We start from the raw sequence: 26,784 nt of genomic DNA, 5'->3' as shown, positions 1-26,784 counted from the left end.
TTATTTATTTTTATTTTTTGGCTGCATCACTCCCGGGGCACGTGGAAGTCCTCAGGCCAGGGAAGAAGCCTGAGCCACAGCAGTGACGACATGGGATCCTCAATCGCTAGGCCACCAGGGAACTTCAAAAGGATGCATTCTTAATGCCACATCCTGGACCAGCTGGAGACTGGGGAGTAAATTCAGGGGGTAGAATGTCTAATTTCTGTATTAGTAGCACAAGAAGGAAGAGCTAGCCCTTATTTTCACATCAGAAACACTAGTGACAGGCGCCAGTCAGCATCCAGCCCAGGCACCCAAGGAAAGGCAACAACAGACCTTTCCTGTTGAATGGCTGAATGCTGAACGGCTCAAACCCGAATGCAGGCTGAAACGTCTAGACTTATAAAGTCCTACCTGAGAGGCTGAGGAGGCTCACGGCCAGGACAGGCTGGAGAGGTTTAGGACCACAATGGCAATGGCTCCGGTCACATCATCAGCCTCATCTATCCCCCCATGGCCCCCATTATCACCACCCAACTCCAGGCTCTAGACACGTGAGATTAAAATTAAGTGCCGTCTCATACAGGTACATACCCGCAAGCGCATTCATGCACACATGTGTACACACACACACACACAAACATCCACACATATGGGTTCTGTGCTCCAGCTGCCCCCTCTTGCTGGAGTACCCCTTCTCCCTCCTCTGACTGGCTAATCCTCACTCACCCCTCAGGACTCAGGAAGGGATCTTTCCTGGGAAACTTTTCTTGAAACGCTTAGACTAGCTCCAGAGACCATCATACGACCACCCACACAAGGCTCCCCAAACAGACCTTTCTCACGCCATTTACCTAACATCACAGATTCCTCTCCTTCCCTCAGCCGTGAGCTAGAAACAGACAGATCCTACCCAGCACAACGCTGGACACATAAAGGGCATTCAGTAAAGGCTCGTTCAATGAATAGGTAAGAACGGTGAGGAAAGAAAACCACCTAAGCCATTCCAGGGGATATATTTCTGTTAAAGACTTTGGTTTTTATTGAAGATAAATGCAAAATTCTGTTTTAACTATTTTTAAGTCATAAATTTCCACGGTGTTTTTCTTTGAAGTATCTAGCTACTCCATTCTGAAGAAATCCTTACATGTTTCATTGGCCAATTACGTACCTTATTTTAAAATACTGTTTAGGGACACCACGATGGCTGATAATGACAGCATCTTCCTTCTTTGGGGGTTATGCCACCGAGAGCAGCTCTCTGATCAGTTAGAACCCATGTTCCCACCAAGGCACAGACACACTTAAATGTACCCAGCACTGTCTTGTGATGCTGGCACAGTCTGTCTTGCTCCCAGGACAGCGTCCTTCCCTTCAGAGAGCTCCTTTACAAGGCTGATCTCTGTGTCCCCAGAGTGGCAGACTGTGTCTGTCGCTGACTTTCCACCACTTACTAACGGTCTTAATTGCATTACATGGAAGCTAAAGAAAGCGAGAGCATTGATGTCCTTTGCCACCAGCTGCTAGCTGCATCTTTTAAAATGTGATAGCTAGGGACACTGCTGAAATCCTTAGCACATCCCTCTGGAAACAAGAATTTGGACCTGTTTGGAGCTACAGTTTGTGGATGGTGGGGGATGGAAGCTGGAGGCAGGCAGGGCATGAAGGCTGCCTGAAAGCCTTGGCAATGCACCTGGGCTCCGGACAGGACACCAGTTTGCTGCCTAAACCTGGGTCTTCTTTCTCTTTTAAAAGGTTCTTCCATGTGTGTGAATTAGCAGCAAGGAGTCTTAGACAAATGCATGGGTGGCTGGGCTGAGAGGAGGAGGCGGAGGGTCCCTCAGGTGTGTACACAGGTACCTGCAGGAAACAGACAGTGGTACCTGCTACTTCACTCCTCCTAAGAGTGCAGCATCTCTTTACAGTGGGGTTGAAACAGCACACGAGCCCAGCCAATTACCCACTGACAGAAGACTCCACAGTTCGTTCACATGTGGGGAGGTGTGGGTGTCCCACCCTTAATTTTAATTCATGGTTCTTCATGAAATATAAGTCTTACTGGAAGGAGTTCAAGGTCACATTCACTATCCTCTGCAGGACCTGCGGTCTCACAGAAGCCACTTCTCCACTAAAGTTAAGTGAAAGGAAGCAAAACAGTCACCAGCGGAGCAACGTACCGTAGCACACAGAGCAGACAAGCAGGTCTCCTAACTCCTAACTCAGGGAAATTTCCACTTTTTACTCTGTTCTGTTTGTTAATTGTTAATCTGTGAGAGAGGCATGCAAAGCAGAACAAAAGTGAAAATGGGAGCTGCGGGCTGTGAACCCCCAAGGAGAGATGCAAATACCTGTTGGTGACGGGGGCGCTGGAGGTAGGCCACCTGCCCTTGAGTTGGTCAGAGCCCAGGGCTGCTGTCACTGCCTCTGGAAATGTCAGATTTCCAATGGAGAGAGCAAAAGTGATGGGAGGGCTTCTCTGGCTTGGGATCATGTCGCATTGGTGCTAGGTCCACCAAACCCAGCGGGTCAGCATGTAGAAACCTGGGGAAATGACAGCTAGGAGGGGCTACCTCAGTGTCTTTGGAGTAACTGTGAACTTTTCTCTCCTGAGAGGCTTTTCACACAGAAGACCCGGATGATCAGTTGTTTCCACAGACTGCGCAAGGCTTGCAAGGAGCACCGGTAGGAGAAACAGACCACCGCCCCAGTAGCCTCTCCATCCCCTCCTCTGGGCAGCCCCCAGGAGTATCACAGTCCTGGAGTTTCTAGGGTAGAATATTTTGCCCGTTTCTGCCCCTTAGATTAACGGAATTATGCAGTGTTGGCTCTTCGTGTTTTGCTCAAAGGTTTTGGTCATCCTTAGTCCACAGGCCTCGTCTGTGTGTAGCTGGTCTGTCCGTTCTCCTCCCTGCTAAGCGTCTTCTGTCCTCTGTGTAAACTTGCCACCAGCCACCACCCCTTCTGCTGGGCCCTGGGGAAGATGCAGATTTGAGCATTTATCAACGATGCAGCTACAAGCCTTTGGCTCATGTCTTTCACACATTGCCGTGGGGCATTTAACCAGGAATGGAATTGCTGTATCCTTTGAAATTAATTTTGCTATTTACTACATAATTGATGCTTACAACCTTCTGGAGGCTTCCAAGACCAAAGTCCATTTATTACCTGCAGAAAGATTTGTTCTCTTTCACATTTGCGCCTTTTGCAGCATGTGTTACTACAACGGAGGTCAAGGCCATTGAGTCTGTTTCAAGTCATCAGCGCCACCATTTGTAGATACCTGGCACCACAATACTTACCTTGGGTTTTTGCTCTGGCCTTTCTAATGCAATCCTGAACCAACCCCAACACATCCCTGAGCTCGCTAAAGGAATTTGGAAAATAATAACAGCTAGTTCTTATATACAGGCAATATACCGCCCCATCTGGCTCCATATAAAGACAGGCAAGTGAATATGAAATCTGACATATGTGGGCAGTGACCCATAACAGCAGAACCTGGAGTATGGTGTGTATTTATTATTTCATCAAAATGAGAATAATCAAGACAAAGGGATGATTAAAATCATCCTACCCAACTTAGTATTTCCAGAACTGAAGGTTTTATTTTGGATTTCTGATGGCTAAGTTCCTTCCTGACCCTTCATGTTTCATAAGGAGGTTTCAACAGCTTTACATGCCAAGTGGCAAAGGCATTCAGGGAGCTTATATTCCTCTTTATTTTCCATAACAAACTATGAGTAACAACTAGAGTTGTCTTTAAATAACTGTGTGTGTGTGTGTGTGTGTGTGTGTGTGTGTATTTTGGGGCTGAGAATCAAAAGTTGACTGTTTGAAAGGGAACCTGGACATCATTTTGGGTTGCCATTGTCTCAAGAGAGAAAATGTCTCTTAAGCATCTCCTTAACAGCCAACTGTCTGGATGGAGCAGGTTTGTGTGTAGTTTTGTAACCATTCCCCCCGCCCCCTGACCTTAAATCTTCCTGATCTTCACCTACCATGTCTGGTTCCACTCTGGGTCTGGGAGCAGGGGAAAGAGCAACAGACAGGCCATCTGCAGACATTTAGTGTAAAATCTGTCTCCTCCTTCTTGTGCTGTGATGCAAACTGTCAAAGACTCACTTTTTTCATGTATAAAATAGGGATAAGAAAACCTACCTCATAGGGCTGCTCTGAGTGTTAAGTAAAATCGTGTATGTGGAGACATCCTGCAGGTGGTTATACGATAGGCAAATATAACGTCCTATATGATTGTTATTCTCTTGTGCAACAGACTCCTTCCAAAGGAAGAATGTCCACGTTCAAGTTTTGTATCAAACACAGTCACCAGGTGGAAATCTGGAGGCACAAAGGCTCTAACCTGTTCCCAGAGCACACAGGCGACGCCCCATTTCCCAGGGAAGGGTGGGGGCTGTGAAGGGAAGGGGGGTGATGAGGAGAGAAGGTGGCGGCAGGCAGAGGAAGCAGAGATCCTACATCCCTGAACAGAAATTCTGGAGAGAGGAATCCAGTCAGAATATAAAGAAAACTCTAAGAAATACTTGGAGAAAAAAAATGAGCTGATATGAAAGAGGACTTCGGTCTGAAAACCGCTCGAGGACATGTGTGACAGGTGAACTTGGCGGAAAGAAAAAGTATCTCGACATATGCATGGGATTTGACATTTCATCTGTACATATGCAGGGATATAAAGGTATCCTACAGAACCTTGACAGAAAGGGTGGGCCACCCCTGAAGGACCGTCACTGGGGCAGGATCAGACTCTGCCGACCCCGAAGCCACAACTGGAGGATGACAGATAGCAGCATCACCGAAATCTGAGAGAAGGTTCTGGGCTAAAACCTCCATCTCCTCTCCTGGGGAAGGCACAGACTCTGATGTCCAAAGATTGTAAATACAGCACGGAGGCACTAGTGACGTATTAAAACAAACTGAAAAGAACTATGCGGGAACAGAATTAAAAGACGTTAAGAAATGAGAAGGAACTGGTAGCTGGAAAAAAGTGATGCCACCACCAGAACCAGTGAAATGTGTAGAAATAAAACTATATGGTTTTAAAAATTGCAAAGTTTGCCCACTTTTTCACCCAAGAGTTGATCACGTTGCTTAAAAACTGGAAAGAAAGAAAAGAATAAACTATATAACCCCTAAAGTTCATTTACTATAAGAGGGTATGTTGGATTGGGGAAAAAAGAAAAGCCTTTAGTATCTCGAGTTTCACAAAAGAAAGCCAAAGATTAGTGTTGCAATGACTTTCATAGTTAAGTAAATGTAAATTTAAGAATGCGTTTGAGAAACTTTAGCCATTAGAATAATAAAGCCTACCTTCTAAAACAAGTTTTCAACAAACTAACTTTCTAAAGAGGGGGGAAGGAAGGTCCCTTCCCTGCTCTACCTACATCATAAAAAACATTTAAGGCAAAAACCAAGTTGTTACATTAACATTTATACAATAATTGTAACAATAACTGCAAATAGGTCAAACTCTGTTACCATGAAGAAAAGATGGGATTTCATTTTTAAGATATTTATATGTTCTTCACAAAAAGCACACCTAAATAAAATGACATAGAAGCCTAGATATAATATAGCAGGCAAAGATTTTCTAAACACTCAAAACAATTCTGTTTGGCACTATTGACAGTGAGGCAATGTAAATTAAAGGTCAAGGAAAAATAAGGACAAAGAGTCATTTCTAACTTACAGAGACACAACAGTCATGAAATTTAGTACCAAGTACTGTCTGATTAACACGTCAGAGGGATTTTTAACAACAGGAGAAATGACTTGACATGTTGACAAAAATTTGATTATTCTGCTTGATTCCATTCATAGAAAAAAAAAATATGGGACGAAAGGCTAAAAAATGAAACATGGTAAGGATAGTTTCCATAATATTGGCAGTCTATGTAGTTTGAAATTTTGTAATTAATAAAATCCTTAAAATGTCAAATAATATAGTACCTTTGGAAATCAATGCCCCAGTTGCTATAAAACTAAGATTTATAAAACTGAGTTCAGTTAGGTCAGACATATGCATTAACCTTCAAGAATTTTATAGTAATGGATAGATGTGATTTAAAGACCCATGTCTGATCTTTTGTTACATTATCAATGCTTTTACTAAACTGGGTAATTAATTAGTCATTTTGAGAATGAAGTGTTATCTAAACTCAGGTACTCTTTTTCCTTTTACTATTAAAGTAAAATACATCTGCAAGTTTATTTTAAAATTTTCACCCAGTTCAATTTCATTATGTGGTGAACAAAGTCAAAGAAAATGACAGGCCAAGTGACAGAGGAATCAGATAAATGTGAACACATGTCATTAACGTACTCTCTTGGCAGGATAAATGTTTTAACTGAAGGTGACAGTAAAGTAGGGAAAAGACTCAGAACCCAGCAAAAATATGACAAAAGGGGGCAGAGGGGATCCAGGGGGCAGGTACTTCCCCAGGAAGACAGCCGTGTGGCTCACCTGCAGAAAAACAGGTTCAGATGGGGTGATGAGAAGGGGGACTCCGGGAGGGCCACCTGCTGCAGGCCCTGATGTGTCTGACGCAGCAGAGAAGGGCTTCGCAGGTGAGGGGTCACTGAGCAGGAGCTGGGCCTGCCCAGAGCAGGGCTAAGAGGGGAGAGGCCTGATGCCTTGTGATGAGGCCAGGGAGTGTTCACCCCAAACCCACCCTAGAGGCAGAAGTATGAGGGGGAAATGTCATCCTTGACCAGGAAACTCTCCATCTAAGAACATCATGTCAGGAGATAAGAGGCACCAGGAGATCCACAGGCCTCAATTAAAAGGAAGACCAATGACTTAGGACAAAATATCACTCAAAAAGTCAGAGCCATGGAATAAGAAACCCAAGAGTGGGCCCCCAATTCCTTGGATAAGGGAGCCCCTCCTCTCTGAGGGCCACACGACTGTCTCCTGTCCCGGCCTGGATTAATTATTGCTGCAGTGTTATTTTGTCTCAGAAAACCAACTCCTGGATACTTCCAGCCATTTGCGGGCTTTCTGTGTTCCAGTCCATCTATTTCAACCTCTAGTTTGCTCTTTTTGGTAATTTTTTCCACTGGAAGTTTTGGATAGTTTATTTTCACTCTTCCTTGTTGTGTTAGGTGTACGTTTCCCTCTGAACACACACAGCGACGTCCCAAACTTTCTCCCTGTAGTGTCCTTGGCACATTCCACCTGGGTTTTCTGACCTGTGGGTCTGGGTGTCCTTTGACCCTCTGATTGCTTCAGCTGTATTTATGGATGCTTTTGCAGGTCTTCAAGGTAACTTCTTGTTTTATTGCACTTGATCAGAGAATGGGTCTTATCTGTTTTGGTTTTCCAAATTTATTAAGTTGTCTGTGGCCTAATGGTTGCATTTTGAAAAGCTCTTTTAAGAAGGTTTATTCTTTTTACAGTTTGAAATATATCTTCTCGCCAATTTTCTTTTTTAAATTGTGGTATTCAGAGTCTATATATCTGTATCTGCTTTGCGTATTTAATCTACCATAGTCTCAAATTGATGAGTTAAAGTCTCCTACTATTATTGTTTTTTCTGCTTATACTTCCTGTAGCTAAGATTTCAATCATATGATACTGTATCATAAAGTACATTAAGACTTTTGCCTGTTTTTATAACCTTTTCTATGGCACAGACCTCCCATTTACAGACGAGAACATTGAAGCTAAGAACAGCCTGGTAATCTGCCCCACATTTTATAGCAAATGCCAGGTCTGGAGTCCAGCTAGGCCAGGCTGAAACCTTGGACATTAACTGACAGACACCCCACACAGGTAGGGACAGATATGCAAAGAAAAAAAATGCCTGAAACAGTTTCCATCATTATTCCTAAGTTGGCCAAACAGTTCCAGATAAACCACAAGTACAGGTTGAGTTGTGTCAGAAGCTTCTATGGGGAGCACCTGCACATCTTAGGTTTACCCGACCCCTCGCTTCTGAGCAGCAGGCGTTCCTTCTCCATCTGTGCCCTCTGTGGGGTGACACTGCCAGGCGGCCCTGCACTCCCGTGGAGCATGGGGCGGCAGGTCCTTAGGTCGGCACCACACCTGGCTCTGGGTAAGGAAGGATCACTGGTTCCTGAATAAATGACCTTTGTGTGTTTTGTGGTACAGAAGTAGACCAAGTCTTCCAGAATCTACATTCTGTTCATTTAGGAAAAAAACAACATATCTAATCCTGGACCCTGGCTTTAAAGTAGGTTTATATTTCATAGTCCCAATATTGTCATCTTTAAATATTTCTGTGTTAACAAACACACCTACTTCTTTTTATTCACTATGTAAACTCATTCAAATAAAATGGAAATTGTGTGATAATTTTGTGCCAAAAGTCTTATTTTCATACAGATAAGAACTGATGCAATTTCTTTCAAATAATGGTTTATGCGGCTTCTACACGAACTCCAAACAGCAGTGAATATTATTTTTAACCCCTTGACTATTTACATGGAATTGAAAATAAACCTGTCAGAAATCCATCTAAAAAGGACACCGTGGGGTCCATCTGATCTCTTACAGTGATATGTTATTTTCAAACATCTTCACCGATATCTTAATGTCACTGTTCTTGTCAGCTGTTCAAAACAAGATGCTGACAACTTATTTTAAGAATATTGTTGACTTCCTTTCACACCAAAACTTCAATATCAGAATGAGAAATTCTGACATAAAATGGTAAAAACAACATTCACTACTTGCAGGCGTTTCACTGCCTGGGAGTGTTTTCTAGAAGAGCAGCCAAACTAGCCTCCTGCCTTAAAGCAGCTCTACACTCTGAGCCTTCCTGAAGGCTTTGGAAGCAGAAGTCAATGGAGTTGTTTTATATGAAACTGGAGGGAGTTTCTTGTTTTATTTTTCTTCTTTAAAAAAAAAAAATGTAAGAATATCTTCTTACAAATCTTCTGGACCAGACTGTAAAAAGCAAACTGTAGAATGATGACCCTTTGGTAAAGGTATATATTTATCACAAGTTAAAAAACACTTTCATTTTAGGTCATTTAATTTAAATTCTTTGGAAAACTCAAGCTAGACATGACTATAATGGCACATCTAGGATTCTGGAAGAATGCAGCAACATTTCAAAATTCTCAACTCTTGCTTTGACATATAAGAAGCAAAGTGTATAGTGATAACCTTGAGTGTACTATGGCAAATTTCTAGCACACGTAAAGGTATGTGTAATATTCTTAACAGATACCACCCAAGATACATACAGAAGAACAGTATCTTCACCTTTTACAGTTACGTAAACTTTAGATTACAATAACAGAAATAACATGAAAACAAAACCCAGAGGTTATGAATGATAGCAAAAGAGTTTTTACCCAGTTAATTACAAGATGATTTAAATAAATTCTTAACTTATGCACACAGTCATATAAGTAAACTGAATAACTTGGTAAATGACATTCAGAATGTGATAACCTGGAATAAATTAAAAATAGATTTGGTTGTTTAAAAAGAAATCAATGTATTAACTGAAAATGGAAACAGTCAGTCAGTGAGTAACTAGCACCTTAAAGATAAAATGGGTCAAGACACAGTCACTGAAGATGGTTAAAGCAGGAGACATACGGCCCTGGGAAGAGCTGACTTCCCTCGCCCGTGACCTCGACCCTCCATCAACCGCCTTGAGGTCAACGCTATCCCCCGAAGAAGTTCACCAACATTCCTTGAACACAGAAAGTGTTCAATACGAGCGTTCCACAGGTGAGTCAATTTATTTACTGGATGGTCTAAATGCCTTATAAATTCTATTCAAAAATGCAAGTTCAAGGACAACCCAATTGTCTAATTTTCATCCTTTCCATTGTAGAGAGGAGCCAAACAGACGCACTCATTGCTTTTTATTTTTCTTTTATGAGACAAAGGAATCACTAAGCTTTTGAAGATGTTCCCCTTGCTCACAGGAGCCCTGCTCTGCCTGGGCAAAGAGAGGAGCCACAACCCAGGCACAGCACTGTCACCAGGAGGCCCCAGGAGCTCTGGAGATGAAATATCTCCTGCCTTCTGGTTCCCTAAAAATATTCCATCCTTCATCAAAAAAAGACCACAAATAACAAATGTTGGGGGAGATGTGGAGAAGAGGGAACGCCTGTACACTCCTGGTGGGAATGTAAACTGCTACAGCCACTATGGAAAACAGTAGGGACATTTCCCAATAAACTAAAAACAGAACTACCATATGAGCCAGCAATCTCACTCCTGGGCATACATCCCCAAAAGTGAAAACACTTATTTGAAACAATACATGCTGCCCAATGTTCATAGCAGCGTTATTTACAATAGTCAAGACCTGGAAGCAACTTAAGTGTCCATCAACAGAGGAATAGATAAAGAAGATGTGGTACATATATGCAAGGGAATATTATACAGCTATAAAAAGAATGAAATTTTGCCATTAGCAGCAACATGGGTGGACTTGGAAAGTAATATGCTAAATGAAATAAGTCAGAGAAAGACAAATACAGTATAATATAACTCATATGTGGAATCTAAAAAATACAACAAACTAGTGAATATAACACAAAAGAAGCAGACTCACAGACAGATAGCAAGCTAGTGGCTACCAGTGGAGAAAGGGGAGTGGGGAGGAGCAAGATAGGGATAGGAGGTTAAGAAGCACAGACTATTATGTATAAACTAAATAAGCTACAAGGATATACTGTATAGAACATGGAATATAGCCAGTATTTATAACAACTAGAAATGGAAGATAACCTTTAAAAATTGCGAATCACTATGTGGTACACCTGTAGCTTATAATACTGTCCTTCAACTGTATCTTAATTTTAAAAAGTAATTTTTTTTAGAAAGTCCCATTCTTCTCACTATAACATGTGCTCAGTATTTCATTTTTCCCCTTAGCTTCACAGAATCCCTTTTTAAAAAATGCTTCTCTAGTTCTTCTAGTTTTGATTCTTTTTTTTTTTTTTTTTTCTCTTCATGGCCATACCTGAGGCATATGTTAAGTTCCCAGGCCAGGGGTTGAATCAGAACTGCATCTGTGACCTATGCCAGATCCTTAACTCACTGAGGGAGGCCAGGGATCAAACCTGCATCCTCATGGAGACAACATCAGGTCCTTAACCCACTGAGCCATGACAGGAAGTCCTAGTTTCTTCTGAAGTTCTTAGGCCATTAAAGGCTACTTGACGGAGAAAACTACATCAGATAGTCTCACAGCATTCATAATTAGGTACAATAAACAAGAATAGCAATTCAACGTTTGTGCCACACCAGATGAGAAAAGTTCAGGGAAGCTGCTGGAACACTGTGCAGTGTGCCAACTATGACTTTCAGAATCCAAGCAAAGCGAATACCTGCCCAAGAATAGTGTGGGGGAAGCCACTGCCGTGAAGGGAGGAGAAGCTGTGAGCAGCTCCTCGGGGTCCCAGGAGCTGCCAGGGTGAGGCCCCAGGGCCACGCACAGGAGGGAAACTTCAAAGAGCATTAAGAGACAGAGCAACGGCCATGACATGGTCTGGCTAACGCTGGAGATAATTCATGCTTTGAAGGAGGCACCAGGATGGTTAGTTATTTCACCCGGAAATACCTGGCACTCAAAATTCTGCCACAAGAAGGCAGAACACAGAGAGCTGTCTCAGGGTGCTCTGAAGGAACTTCCCGGGCCATCCAGTATGGCAGCTGCTCACCACAAGTGGCTGCTGAGCATTTGAGATGTGGCTGGTGTGACTGAGAAACTGAATTTTTCATTGTGTTTAATTTGAATTGATTTTGATATAAACAGACCCATATGACTACCAGTACCATGGCGGACTTCACAGCTCTAGATTTTTAAACATAGCACACAAGAGGAGCCCAAGGAAGATTATCCAGAGCCATATACCCCAGGAATGTCTGGAACCAGTTCTATCAGCTCCAGCAGGTTCCTCACCTCATGCGGACCCATCCGATGGCGGCACCGCTCTGCTCTCTCTCCTGCTTGTGTGCCCTTTGCTCTCTTCCCCTTCCTGTGCACAGAGCCCAGACCTCCTGCCAGGTCCACCCCAAGCTCACAACCTGCAAGCCCTCCATCTGCCCAAATAACCAACATGTCTGCATGCCTTCAGTTCTTTTTATGGATACCATGTTAAGTTCTTTTCTTTTAAGTGTTAACAATATATTTACACATAAAACATACTCACTGTTGGGAGTTCCCGTCATGGCACAGCATAAATGAACCCGCCTAGGAACCATGAGGTTGCGGGTTCGATCCCTGGCCTCGCTCAGTGGGTTAAGGATCTGGTGTTCCCGTGAGCTGTGATGTGGGTCGCAGATGCAGCTCAGATCCTGCATTGCTGTGGCTGTGGTGTAGACCGGTGGCTACAGCTCCGATTAGACCCCTAGCCTGGGAACCTCCATAAGCTGCGGGTATGGCCCTAAAAAGACCAAAAAAAAAAAAAACCAAAACAAACAAACAAACAAAACAAACAAAAAACACCCAACAAAAAAACAAAAAACATATTCACTGTTTATGTTTATAAACATAAACATGGCACTGTTAGGGAGTGTTCATCACTATTTTTTATAGTGACACTTCCTTGGATTCATTTAGAACTACTGTTTGAAGCACTGGTTTCCAGAACGGCAACCACCTGATACAACAACAAGGACCTCTAGGTGGATCTCTTTTATTAAAACAAACATTTCCTTTTATTCATATATTATATGATTTATCCTTTTCTCCTCATATTTATCTATGTGTTATATATATATCTGTGTATTTGGACACATTTGATGTCATCTGTTCAGTTTTAACTGACATATTCTGCAACTAGATCACCGATACGAATACCTATATGTTATTTTACCAATGGGTGGGGACAGAAAAAGCAGTAAGGACTTATACACTTATTTGTACTTATTTTTCATTACCAGCATGATCTCTCTATATTATTACCAACTATTTAGAACAGACATATTCTGCAACATACTTTCACTGCTATTATTTTCTATCATGTCACAGAATTATCTCATCTCCAAATAAACAAGAAATGGAGAAAAATGAATAGGAGCAAGGTGAAAACCAGAGGGGAAAAGGCAAGAGGTTCTGGAACTTCTGTAGAAGAAAGCAAGGCTGGTGTGGAAAGGATTCAGGGCAGGGGTCAGGGGTGGGGGTGGGCACTGGCTGGGAGGGCAAGTGTATTAGGAAAAATGTCAATGGGCCCTACTGTACAGCACAGGGAGCTGTGTATGACTGGGTCACTTTCCTGTGCAACTGAAATTGAAGAAACATTGTAAATCAACCATAATTTAAAAAATTTTTTTAAAAAGGGAAAGTGTCAGAGAGCAGAGACTCCTGGGAGCCACAAGGTCTGGGCATGGCCTCAGCCTTGGAGGCTAAGAAGGCTCCAGAAGGTGGGGTGGGCAGACACTGGAAATGTCAGGAGGGGCCTTGGGGACAGAGGAGGGAGGGTGAGGGGACAGCACCTGGCTCCCAGAGCGATGACGCTCTGATGCTTCCTCCAGCTGCTGATCTGCAGAATGTTTTAGTTCATCTCTGAAATAATTTAAATAAGGAAAAGTTTTACCTGTAATGTCCGGAATACCATGGACCATGTGTGTGGCCTATGCCTTGGCACCCTGGAGTGGGACAAGTAGCGTGACCTGGGGGGACTTGCACATCCTTTGCTCCTTCGGGAAGTAAAAGAACGTACCTTGAAAATTCCCTCAGTAAAGAACCAGAAAGACCAAACTATGCAAATGATATTCACCAAGACTTTACAAATTAAAACCAAATCTTCACCTAAAGCACTCATTGGGTACTTGTGATGTTTTATAAAATGATTTAGCATAAAGTATCAGTGTGGTAATAGGTTACATGCACGGCAGCTAATGTCAGAGGCTGAGCAAAATGAATAGGCATTGACAAAATTGTTAAAAACCAGACAGGAAGATGAGACTTATTTCAGAAAATTAAACTGGCAAAGGGCAACAAAGCCATGAGCTGAGAATGTGAGTGTGGGTGAGGACTGGTCTGTGGTTCCCCATGAGACCCCTACTCAGCCACAGCAAAGGCTGGACAGAAACTCAACTAGCAAATGGGGCACAGAGAAGACAGTGAATGTGGCTCTGCCCATGTGGCTCAAGTGTGTCCAAGCAGCAGAAGGGCAGACAGCCTGACCTGTTCTGTGCTGCACTGAGCTATGTACACTGTATGGTATTATGCTATACAGACTATACCACACGATTCTGCACCATACTGTACACACAGCACACCACACTCCCCTGTATTACACGATCCTACACTGTACATGCTACACTTGACTTTTTTGAGTATGTTTTATTTATTTAAGTTTTTTATTAGAGTTGATTTACATTATGCTTCCTCTCTATACTATACCATACAATACTGTATATACGTTGCAATTGCACACATACTATTTTATACTAAATATACATTACTATATATACTCTATTTTTTATACTGTAATACTATGTTTACTGTATGATAATATACCATATATAACCACTCCAGCCAGAGATGAATTCTGTCAAGTCCAAGAGGAACTGTAAAGATTATCAGGATTAAAACCTCCTCTCTCTGTTTCATGATTTTTCTCAGACTAGTTTCCCCCTCCCCTATCTTTCCTCCCCACTCCCCTCCACAGACGCATGATCTGGAATTTTTTATGGAATGCTCTATCCCATACTGTCCAACTGCTCTGGGCCTGATTTTAGGACGACCCCCGCCTTCCTGGCCCTCCAACCCCCTAGACGTCCATCTCCTGCCCCAGCTCCTCTCCCTTCACCTCCATACTTTCTCCATCCCCTGCTCTAATTCTCTGCCTGTTGGGTGAGTGCCCTGTGCCCTTCAGGCTTCTCCCTGTCACTGCCTCACACCCCGTGTGCCCAGGACAGGCAGAGAGGTCAGGGCCCTCTTCCTCTGGTGCCTCTTTCAGACTGAGTTTCCTCTGTGTCCTTCAGATTCTGGTTCCTGAGGCTGAGGCTCTATCACCACCTGCCTTCTCGTGGACTGCCAGCATCTGTCACCTCGTGTCACTCAGGATGACTTTGGCAGCCGGCTTGTGAGGTTCTGCTGGGTCCCTGTTCCAACCATCAACAGAGGTGGCCGCGGTACCCACGTGGCGGTCCCGTCCCACAGGCTGCCCTCATAGGTCACGGACTGACTCATCCCCAGAGACCCCTGCCCTAGATCCATCTGGGCCACATGCACAAAGAACACCCTCTGGACCTTGTCATCACCCCAGATGGCACCGCTGCCAAAACCACGAAGCAAAGGGCCCATCTGGCTACAAAATCGTGCTGGAGTTAGACTGCTTGCTCAGGAGGCCCAACTGCTGACAATGTTTTCAACATCACTGGAGTTTCCAGGCCACTAATTTCCCTTTTTTTCCCACCCTCAGTCTCCTCTCATCATGACTCCCTTCCCTCCCTTCCTTCCTCTAAGATTCTATCAACCAGTATTTGACCCTCTACTGCGAGCAACATAAGCTCCTTTGCCTCTCTGACCTTTTATCACATCTGCTTGTGAAAAACAAACAAACAAAAAACAGGCACCAACCATGAACCAATTGTACTATTCTGCTGCTCTGTGTTTTGCATAACTAACTTCTCCTGGGGAAAATCACACAGCAGTGTGGATCAGGTGTTACCAAAACTACTGTCCCCAGTGTCACCTGAGCCGTCCAGACTCTTCCGACCTCCGCTCAGCCCCATCCTCTGCGACTCAGAGGCTGGCCTGCCCACTGCATCACTCAGAAAGCAGAAGCAAGCTTGTCTGTGCGCCTTCACCCCCCCCCCCCCATCGATAGCACTCTGCCCTCCTCATTTACCATCCTTGGTTTGCCGCTCACCTACCTCCGGTTCCTTGGGAGCTTCAGGCTCAGATGGTCTAATCCCTCCTTGACTGCTGAAGCCTTTCTATCAACATTTAAGACTACTCCAGTTGCCCTGTTATGAAAAGAAACAGGACAAAACAGAAAACAAAAGCCTAAAACTCTACTTGGAACCCGCATCCCCTTAGCTGCTGTTCACTCTCCCCCCTTCACAGCCAAGCCCCTCAGGAGGTTACCCCTAGGTGCTCACACCCCACTTCTCACACCACAGCAGCCTCTCCTCTGGCGTCACACAGGACCTCCTTGATCACAGTGGACCCTTCTTCTTGACCTGTTACTGTGCCCTGGCTTTGGGGACGTCACACTCTGGCCTTATGCACATGAACGTTCTCTTCTTTGCCAACTTCTCATCCTCCAATGAACCTTAAAATGTCACAGAACCCCGAGGTCTGTTCCTGGGCCATCCTTTCCTTCAGTAACCAACTGTATACTCTAGAGGCTCCAGGCCACAGCCCAGATTCTCTTTAAGTTCCACATCAATGCATCTGACTTTTCACCCAACATCTCCATGGGCATCTCTTAAAGGCATTTCAAACTCAACATGTTCAAAACCTAGGTCATCACCTTGGTCCAAGGTTCTTTTCCTCTAGAGACCTTCTTTCACCTCCATGAATCACCCTAATGCTTGGCAGCCCCTGGTCCTCATTTCACTCCACCCCAACTTTCAACCAATTCTCAATCTCTTAAACATTTATATCACCTGCCAACTTATTCCCATCACTACTGCACGGCCTAATCCAGGCCATCACCACCTCCTCCTTGAAGGACCTCAGGACCGTCCTTCACTCAGTCCAACTGCCCATCTTGCAACCAGAGTGACATTTTCAAAACAACCTTACCCTATCACTTTCCTCTTAGCACCTTTCCATGGCTTCTCACTGTTCCAGGGGTTAAGTCCCCAATCCTCAGCCTGGCCCACCTGATCCCACTGCATCTGCTTCTCCAGATCCATACTACTTGATTTTGGTCCTTATTCAATATTCTGCATCTGCACTGGCTTCTTCCTGCCTGTTCCTAGAACCCAACAGGTCCTTTCATGGCTCCCAGTGCTTGTCTGCCAGAATGAGCTTCCTACCTCTCAACCTGAATAACTCCTGCTTATTTTCAGGTCACAGCTTTTATTTCACTTCCTTGGGCTAAATTCCAAGAGCAGGTCAGGTTCCTATTTTTGATAGCATTTGATTCAACCATAAATTAAATGATTATCTGTTTAGTATCTCTCTCTCTTAGAACAGTGAGCTGCAAGCCTGAGTACTGCAGTGTTGTGTCAGCACTGCCTGGTCAGACACGTAGCTGGTGCTCAGGAAATGCTCAATGAATGAAAGGATGAGTCCCCACAGCTCTTACCTAAGATGCTCAGAGTCTAGGAAGGAAGTTTACATAGAAACCATAAATGTGCATTACAGTGCGATTCCGTTGCAAAAATGTACTGACTTGGGGGGGTGGTCCCCAATGTGTGGTGATATTAGAATAAATATTTATACCTCAAATACATTTTCATTAAATGTACTGGACAGTAGGAAAGTATGTCTTAGATACTTATTACACCCTCACAACTTTGCAAAGCATCTCGAGGAATAAACAGAAATAAGAGCTGCCCTATCACAAGGTAGTTCTTGGAAAGAGCTTTGATAAAGAAAGCAATTTTTAGACAAATCTGAGGAATGAAAGTTTAAGGAGTGTAAACAAGTCTCTAATTAAGAAGTATGCTTGTATCAGTCAGTAAAGAAAAGAAAAAAAAAATCTATGAGAGGAAATACACCAGAGTATAAAGAGACGTCTCCAAACCGTGCCTTACAATACACTCCCAAGGCCGCCAGCACACAGACCTGGAACCTTAAACCCATCAACAAGCCAGCCAGCCAGTTTTCCCCAGCAGCCAGCCCAGACGCAGCCCGTGTGGACAACACCCCAGCAACTTCCCAGCCAATGCCACCCGGGGTTCTGGTCAGGACGGTCTTAATGCTCTTGATTCAATTATGGTTTGAAGTGATATTTTAAATATTCATCCATGCATATTTATCTCCAGGCCCTGAGGAGATCCTTGTAGGATCTCTAAGGATAGGCATGACCTCGACTCTCAGAGAAGAATTATTACATTAAGAACCGCAGCAGGGGCATAACACAGAAGTCTTCGAAAGGAACGTGCAATAAAAACGCCCAGAATCTAACACTTCTCTTGGTAATTTTTTTCTGATGAAGTTTAATAGGTTGACTCAATAGTAAATTAGACAGAGACCCATTGGCTGGGGAAGAAATCCCTGTAAATTCTGTAATAGTTCAGATTAATGCCTCTAGGATAAAGGGAACCTGTGATAAAAGCAATGTTTTTCTCCAGAAAAATAACTGCATTTTTGCCAAGACTATCTTACTTGTAACTTGGATATTTAGAGAATTAGGTCTCAAAGAAAACACTGTTCTCAGCTTGAAAGTGCTGCAGAGAGACTGCCCTGCCTTCTTTTTACCCCTTTGCCTAAAATGATCCCCCTAGTCTATCTGCTCATCACCTGCCAGGAAGCAAGGAGAGTGAGGACAGTTGCCTTGCCCAGCTTGTTAACCAGTGCATCGCCCCACGTGCTACAATGGTGATGCTGCATAAGTGTGTCTTATGAATGAATAGATACCCATAAAGACGAGCACCTCTAGGCCTGATGCTGGTACGTTCTAACCATCCTGCTGTGAGGGAATCACAGTTCATTCTCATTTCAGAGTTTAGACTGTTTAAAATCGATCTTCAGGACTTCCCTGGTGGGCCAGTAGGTTAAGGATCCAGCGTTGTTACCACTGTGGCGCAGGTTTGATCCCTCGCCCAGGAACTTCCACATGCCACGGGCGCCGCCAAATAAAATCATGAAATAAAATGAAATAAAATCAATCTTCAGTCTGCTAAGCACTGGGAGCTACTCGCTAACCAGCAGCATGAAATCTCCTAATTTATTCCAAGTCTTCTATGAAAATTTTACTCAGGTGGGAGTACATCTAATGGTAGAGCTGTTTCTGCAAGGACACGGAAAATATCTTTGTGGACCGGAAGTGAGCTGGGCAATGAACAGTACTGGTGCTAACACAACACTATGGCAAAGTGCTCTCATGCCCGGTTCTCACGGAGTCCAAGGTTCCCCTGAGCTGCCTAGGCAGACACGGCACTGCCCACCCAGTACCCACTCCCGGGTTCCTTCTGGCTGAGGACCCCTGATTAGGCTCAGAGCAGCAACGCACCCAGCTAACAACGCTGGCCTTCCAGCCTCTCCCACATCCCGACGTGGCCATGCCATGCTGCCCTCAGGGGAAGGCAGTGGAGGGCATCCATGAATGCTTTCCTTGCCTACTTTTCGGTGACGCTGGTGAGGCTTTGCCCATTTCCTCTTGATCTTCATGGAATGTAGATACAAGGGCTCGTTAGGTGACAAGCACAAGGACAGAATCAAAAGTGTGGAAGAGGACAGAGAGTAAAGGAAGATGGAGCCTGGACCAGAACATGCCAGGGTGGATGGACCCCACCGGTGTTGGTCATGTGGGAAAAGTAACCCTGTCTTCGCTGAAGCCATGGTAAACAGATTCTCATGTTACTTGCAGTGATGACTCCCTAGGACAAAACAGCAATTTTATTTTGTTTTTCCTCTTGTGGGATCAAGCAATTGTTCTAAAACAAAAACAAGAGTTGCATGTGGACATTAGACCCACTGTCATGTAAAGATGAGGTCAGATATCAGGTGCAAAATCAAGAACAAAATAAGAAACGGAACTGTCCCTTCTTTCAAAATGGCCCAAATTGGCAACGGCGAGGGATGTGTTCTAGAAAGTTTATTATCCCACCCGGAATGGGCAGGAGGCTGAGATCACCTCCCTCCTGAGCAGGAAGCAGTTTCCTCTCGGAACTGCTGTTTTATTGGCTCCAGGTGACCCACGGCAGAAGGGCAATAGTGATGCTGATTAAAGCAAATTAAGATGACACAGTCACATAAACATGCATGTGAGCTCCAGACTGATGCTGGCCAGCATCACAGGAAAGGATTGAGCAGCCACATTCTTGCCTTATTTCAATAGTAATTACTCACTGCTGAAAAAGTATACACTTCATCCTGACTCACTTAGCAACTCTTTTATAGAAAAATGCTATTAACACCGGGTGGTGTATGGAAAAGTAAAACAGCTTCAAACATCACTGATAACAGACAGGTAAGATACCTTATTTCTTCTTAATTTTGAAATAAAAATAACCACTGAGGTTATTTATTCATTTAAAGAGATACTGAGTGTCTATTAGGTGCCAGATTGGACTGTGGGAGCCAGAAATAGGGCAGCAAACTAAAGAGGAGACCTGCCCCCTTGGAGCTTACCTTCTGGTGCCAAAGACAGGATAAATCAGCAACAAATTGGAACAGTGTGATGTCAGAGAGTGATGGTGTCAGGAAGATGCACAAGGTGGAGTGAGGAAGAGAAAGTGACGGGGTGGGAGCAAGGATGCTCTTCTAAGGCAGAGTCATCAAGGCAGTGGTCCTGATGTTTGAACAGGATCCCACATGGAGTGAAGGCAGGGGCCAGCCTAGGGCAACAGCGGGAAGGTCAGTGTGGTTGGACAACCGACAGGGTCCGAGAGATGGGGTAGGCGGGGGCCACAGTGAGGGTCTTGCTATTCACTGGCTTTGATGGTGAATGCTGTTAAGTCCTGAATGGGGAGCGAATCAGTGAGAACAGAACTTATTGCAGCCCTGGTCTCTGAGAAGCACTAATACCTCCGCTTGGAACTCATGAAGGGCTTGCAGCAGGCTCTGCCCTGTGGCTGGGCGTCCACACATGGTGTGAAAGCCGTGGCCAGGATATGGAGATATTTTTAACTGATGGTGATTAAGGGATGTCTGAAACCCTGAAGCAGAAGCCTAGTGATCTGCAACTTTCTGAGCTCTGGGTTTTACCCCTAGAGCCCAACCCCTAAATGAACAGGACTCAAAGGATGCCATTTGGGTGCTGGGATGCAGGAGAGGCGCTGGGTGAATACAGTGCATGCTCACACCGAGTTTCCCTCTTGCAAGCTGCTTTCACAGCTGGGAGCAACGTGGAGGAAAATTATTTTAAGCACATCCTTTGCAGAGATGCTGTGGTGAGCTCGTGTCCATGGACAAGGGGAAAGGCCTGGGGCTGAGCTCCAGAGGCACAACTCGCAGAGACAGAAAGGAGGAGGTGGAAGTTAGAGGAAACCAGGAGCCCAGGAGGCCGGGAACCCGGGGAGGCACCAGCCATGGGGGAGGCCGTGAGCAGGGCTGTGATGACCAGCAGTGGGCAGACACCAAAAAGCCCCACTGACCTTCAAGGAAGAATGGAAGAGAAAGGAGGGGAAGACAAAGCCATTGACCACTTTTGTGAGGAGTTTTAATATGAAAGGTGATATAAAAGTGGGTTGTGGTCAAGATGGCATTTTCCTTATCGTCTCAGATTGAGTGATGCCAGGGATGTTCCCGCAGAGGAGACCTGATAATATGCAAAGAGAGGGTATGATTGCGGGATAAGGTCCTTCAGCCATGGGGGGACAGGCGGCCAGGGAGTCCCACCGGCCAACAGGTTCCTTGGGTGGGAAGCGGGGCATGGGATGGGGGACGGAGGCTCAGGGTGGGACCAGCTTTTCCTCCGAGAGCTTCGGTTTTCTCAGCCAAGGAGGCAGGGAGGTCATCAGCTGAGATTAAGAGCGGGGCAAGGAGAGCAACAGATTACATCCAGGACTAAAAACAAAAAATAAAGCTAGTTCTTAAAGTGTTCTGCAAGTGTTTGAGCTTCAAATAATTAAGCCTTCACTGTCCTTATTTTGGATTGGAAACTTTTAAGTTAGTGTCCTGTTTGTTTGTTGTTGTTGTTGTTGTTGTTGTTTTCCCATCCCACCTGCCTGGGAAATTTATATTACAGTTTGCTACAAAGATTTAATGAAATAATTACCCCACATGTTGGAGCATACAAATAATAAGCATATCTTTTCAAACTGAAATAATAGGTTAATCACACCTCTTCTCAATGTTCTAATGAAATTAGGGACAATAAATACCCATTGTGCTATAATAATGAGTTTCTCAAAAGGAAGAATAAAATAGTGAAAGCAACTCCTTCATTGCCTGTAGTGGGTTTCAGGCTGTCAGATTCATGATATATTAATGAAACAGAACAATAATTTTGTGAAATGGGAATGTAATAAAATCATTTTTTAAAAAATGATTCTAAAAATGTGAATATTATATTCACTTGCTGATCTAGAAAACCCTTTAAAGTATAACAGCAGCACCATTAGGAGAGGAAGGTAAACCAGCCACCTACCTAAGGCCCAGAAACAATGCAGATGTGAGGCAGAGTCGGGAAGGACCAGTGGACTTGACAGTAATCGAACTGGTTCTACCTCACAGGGTGCCCTTTGGTAAGAAGAGGCAGAGCATGGCCACCGCAAACCTGACAGAGCTACTGAGCAGCCAAGGTGAAAAGTGAAACATGTCACAGGGTCGAGGCATGAGGAAGTGTGAATGGGGTTCCCTGACATGGGACTGTGAGGGCATTAAGGTGGGAGGGGAGAAATATAGATTTAACCTAGGTGCCTCTCACCCAAACATTTTAAAGTAAAGAATTTGTACCATCAATTTATACCACAGCTAATTAAATACACAAGATTTAGCTCTTTTTATATTACTGGATGGCAAGGGCCATTGCCAGATGCCAACCTGCCATGAAACCCGTTTTTAACCTTTCTGAAAATCAGGAAAATGGCACTCGTGATTTATGGAATGGAAAACCGAGAGGGGTCCACATAGATCATGCGGAATCACAGGATTTCAGGAGTAGAAATGCCTTTAGAGATGACTGGTACACAGAAAAATCAGTTTACGTGTAACTAAAGTGAATTAAACCTGCTTTTAACTGATAACCTTACTGTGACACGGCAACCACTTCACCTCTCGCACACCTGCCGACCATCCACTCACGGACAGAAGGCTAACCCCCCGTGCTGGGCCTACCCAGACACACGTTTCACTAACTGTGACTACACACCTTTTCAGCCTTATCTGCTGAATTTAGAAGCTAATGCTAGAATAAGCTGTGACACTGCTGTGTTGCTGCATTTTCCCTGGCTGCCTGGCATTGCCTACCTTTGATCAGGGGTATTATATGAAAAAGTCCCCTCCCATTCTAATGACTTCCATTACTAAACCAGTCCATGGACATGAAAGAGAGGAGAGTGCCTTCAAAGAAAATGATGGAGGCTGTTCCCGTCAATCTAAAGACACAATCTGCACATTAAAGAATGAAATCTTGCAAAACCGTATGTCTTTGACGCCGTTTTACAGTTCCTCAGGACACAAAAGCTTGTAACATGCAGGGAAACAGTCAAGTAAACCAGCAAGAATGAGAATGCGGATGATTCACGGGCATAGTGTCCGGAAGGAGAGGGTCAGGACGGCAGAAGGACAAGTGGCACGCTGTCAGCAGCCGTGTCCTAGTCCCCAACGCTTTCAGCTGTTTGGAGATGACAGAAATAACAGTGCAAAGAGAAAATGTCCGTGAAGTAATGATGCCAGTCAAATCAGGGGTATCCAAGGGAATGTCGGGCAGACCAGGTACTCTGCCCTCTCGCAATCACAGCGATCTCACGTGGTGAAATGAAACTTAGAATTCTGATTTTTACTTTCTGGCTTAAAATGAATATCGAGCATGGGTGAAAAGGAACGTATGAGTCAAAAGCTCTTAGTTACCAAATATTCTATACATTTTCAGTTCTGCAAATGCGTCACTTGCAGCGTTCATTCAGTTTTCGGCTTATAGATATTTTCAACTACTTGATTCTTAGCTACTTAAAATACAGAGTGAAATGAAAAACAAAACCCATATAATCTCCATACAACTTCTTCCATAATGTAAATATATAATGTTTATTTTACATGAAAGATGATGTGATTCTATATTCATCCCATGGAGTCCTTTATAGATATATCTACTTATAAAATAAAATGGACAAGTATTTTTTTCCTCTTTCTAGGAAAGACAAATGAGCAAAGCATCTCCAAGATGCTAACAGTACTAGGCTTGTCTTGAAAGCCCTCGTGCAGCTGCTGCTCCCCCACATCCAAGCCCCACTCCACGGCTGAGTTTGAGAGACGACCTCGATGTGGAAGGAGGAATTTCAGTCTCTCTGCACTGAGTCCTGGTGTCCTCACAGCCCTGCAATGTCCCGAGCGACCGCCCCGGAGGGCCTCTGTGGCACCGTCTCTCCCTCCAAGCTTCGTCACATGGTCACCAGGCACAACTACGTCCCAAGGGACTTCCAAGCCTTGGCATAGTGCTCAGTGTAGAGGAGATGGCCAGGTGAAGCTTCATTCAGTGACAACAGGGGCTCCCCCCAAGAAAGGCAACCTCCCTCATGTAGTATTTGCAGGCAGTTCATCACCCAAGGTTCCCATCAATCACGCCTGAAGGGGACAGAGAGGCAAGAGGGTAATAAGAGCACCCAGTCCCTTTGAAGGCGTCACAGTCTCCTTGAATAGGGTGAAAACTCTTGAGAAGTTGAGAGTCAGACACCCCTGTACTGACACCCACAAATCTGGCCTCAGGGACTCGTAAACTGAGGCAGAGTAAGAACCTGTCTCAGTCCCCATCAAACCACTGAGTTACTCCGTGACTTCTAGGAGTTAGTGTGCCTTTGTTTGCAATGTCAGTGGCGCGGCCCAGAGCTGTACCTTGTTTAGACACAATCCACCAGTGTCTGTAATGAGCCACCAAGGCCACCTGGTCACACACCCTCAGCTGTGAGCAGCGTGTGTCTGCACAGGGCTCAGAGCTGCCTGGGGCACCAGAGGGAGAGTTTTAGAACAAAGCCAGTGAATCCTGCCCTCATCCTCTCAAGGTGGGGCACACGGGGGCGATCACTTCAACAAGGAACACTTAAAACAGTAATATCATTACGACTGTAAGTACATTTCGAAATGTATTATTTTTCCTTGATAAGTCTATCACGTAAATCTGTAATTAGGGACTTCTAAAATAGCTAACTTTTTTTTTAACACAATATGCTGTAATTGTCTATTAAGTCAACGAGTACTTAGGGACTCTTAAAACTGCTGATTACTTGCTTGCTGTATTTTGGAAGAACAAGTACTACAGATTCCTTATGAAATTCTCCTTAAAACAGAATGAAATTGGAAGTGGGCTGTTACCTGGCTAAGTTAACAATCTTCATTTTTGCCCTCAGAATGAAACCTTTCCATCATCCCATTTATCATTCCAGACTGGGATTATAATTGCATCAACTCTTCTTTTATAATCTAAGTGAATTTCCGAATCTGACAGAATAAAACTAATTCCTGATTAGAAATTAGGGCCCAAATGTTTCTAATCTGAAAGGTCCCAAAGAGAGCTTTATTAATCATTCATTGGTTAGTGTAGATTTAAGTTATTTATCTCACTTAACAGGATAAACAATGTACTAGGCCATATGGTGTATTTACAAGCCATTCTGTTATACGTCTGCTGCGTAATGAACTAAATGGGATAAAAATGAGCTCTCTCTCTTATCAGTTATGTTCTATTATGCTTATTTATGCTTAACAGTTCAATAAACCAGCAATGTTCTCAAAGTTCTTAATATAAGTTATAAAGGTTATAGATATTCTTATTGTAGTTTGTACTACTATTCTATTAGTATACACTTTAACTTCATAATACTGTTTCATTAATTTCCTTTGTAATCAAGCATCACAATTACTTCCAAATATAAAGCAAACAGAAGCTAAAGAAAGAACAATGACAAAAGTATTTAGACATGGAAGCCAGCTAGGAAATCTCCTTTTTTCTGCCTGTCAGCTTTTATTTATCGAAGATCCCTTGTTAGCTATGGAGTGGGTGTTTGGCCCATGTGTCTCCTCTGAGGCCTGACTAGACTGAAGTCAGAGCTGCTGCTCAGGAATTCACCTCATAAAGGCTGCAGCACAAGCCCGATCTGGTGTCTCTAATGCATGTTGTTTTGGCAAAGGTGATAACCAACTCTTAGATAGACAAATACACATAGAAATATTTATCAGAAGCCAGACACTGGAGAAATAGTCACAAACACACCACATGGCTGACAGTTCCGTGGGGACTAGTGACAAAGAGCAAGGAAACAGAGTCAACACATAGTAACATGGGAAAGGAGAGAGATGGTAGGTCTCTAGATCATGTTGCCGCCAGGAAGGCCTTTCTCACAAGGGACCATTCAAGATGCACTCTAACAGGGGAGAAAGAGTCACCTCCTAGAAGGGCAGACAGACCATTCTGGACAGAGAAGACAGCATATACAGAGGCCCAGGGCTGGAAAGAATCTGCATTCAAGAAATTAAAAGAATGGAGAGAGGGGAGCAGAGAGAGGGGAAAGGAAGACCAGGAGGTCAGTGTGTGCTCACTTTCCCTCTTTTTCTTGCATCTCCCCTTCTGGTCTCGTCTCGCCTCCTCCTCAGGCTGGCACTGGAGAGAAGGCATTTATTTATGACTCAACAGGGAGGCTGGGGCAAGGGCCAGCTATTTGCCCCCTCTGGTGCACTGAGGAGTGGCTGGGCATCTCTAGGAAGATCCCACATGGCAGAGGTGGCCAAGTGAATGAGCCCAAGGCTGCACCTCTGCCTCAGCACAACCTTTGTGGGGCCCAGAAGTTCTTCCATCCTCAGAGAGAAGACATAGGTCTCTGAAAGGGCTGGTAGGGAGCAGAGGCCTGGAGTCAAGATACAAAAGCCCCAAAGCTGTGTAAAGAGAGAGCTGAAGACCAGAGAAAACAAGCTGGACCACTTGGGAGCAGTATCTTGAGGCAAGAGCCCAGCGGAGTCCCCCATGCCCAAGAAGGCTCCTCCTTATCGAAGGTAAGGCCCATCCGGCCTCTCCCTAGCAGCAGCTGCACACCCCGTGAGCACCTAATCTTTGAGAGTGACA

General features: G+C 44.3%; 1 protein-coding gene and 1 long non-coding RNA gene across 2 annotated transcripts in view; one reads left to right on the top strand and one right to left on the bottom strand.

Annotated features, from left to right (window-relative positions):
- The window catches only part of L3MBTL4 (L3MBTL histone methyl-lysine binding protein 4), a 243,846-nt gene that overhangs the window by 114,130 nt on the left and 102,932 nt on the right, over positions 1-26,784 (bottom strand). Inside the window, 1 exon segment of the mRNA XM_053743522.1 lies at positions 13,532-13,633. Coding sequence (XP_053599497.1) covers positions 13,532-13,633 — 102 coding nt within the window.
- Positions 90-5,044, top strand: LOC125134443 (uncharacterized). Its single transcript, XR_007136635.1, has 2 exons — positions 90-2,664; positions 2,846-5,044. It is a non-coding gene; the product is annotated as an uncharacterized LOC125134443 (long non-coding RNA).

The sequence above is a fragment of the Phacochoerus africanus genome, chromosome 8 (assembly GCF_016906955.1).
Source record: "Phacochoerus africanus isolate WHEZ1 chromosome 8, ROS_Pafr_v1, whole genome shotgun sequence".
Taxonomy (NCBI): Eukaryota; Metazoa; Chordata; class Mammalia; order Artiodactyla; family Suidae; genus Phacochoerus; species Phacochoerus africanus.
This window is presented reverse-complemented; position numbering and strand designations above follow the sequence as displayed.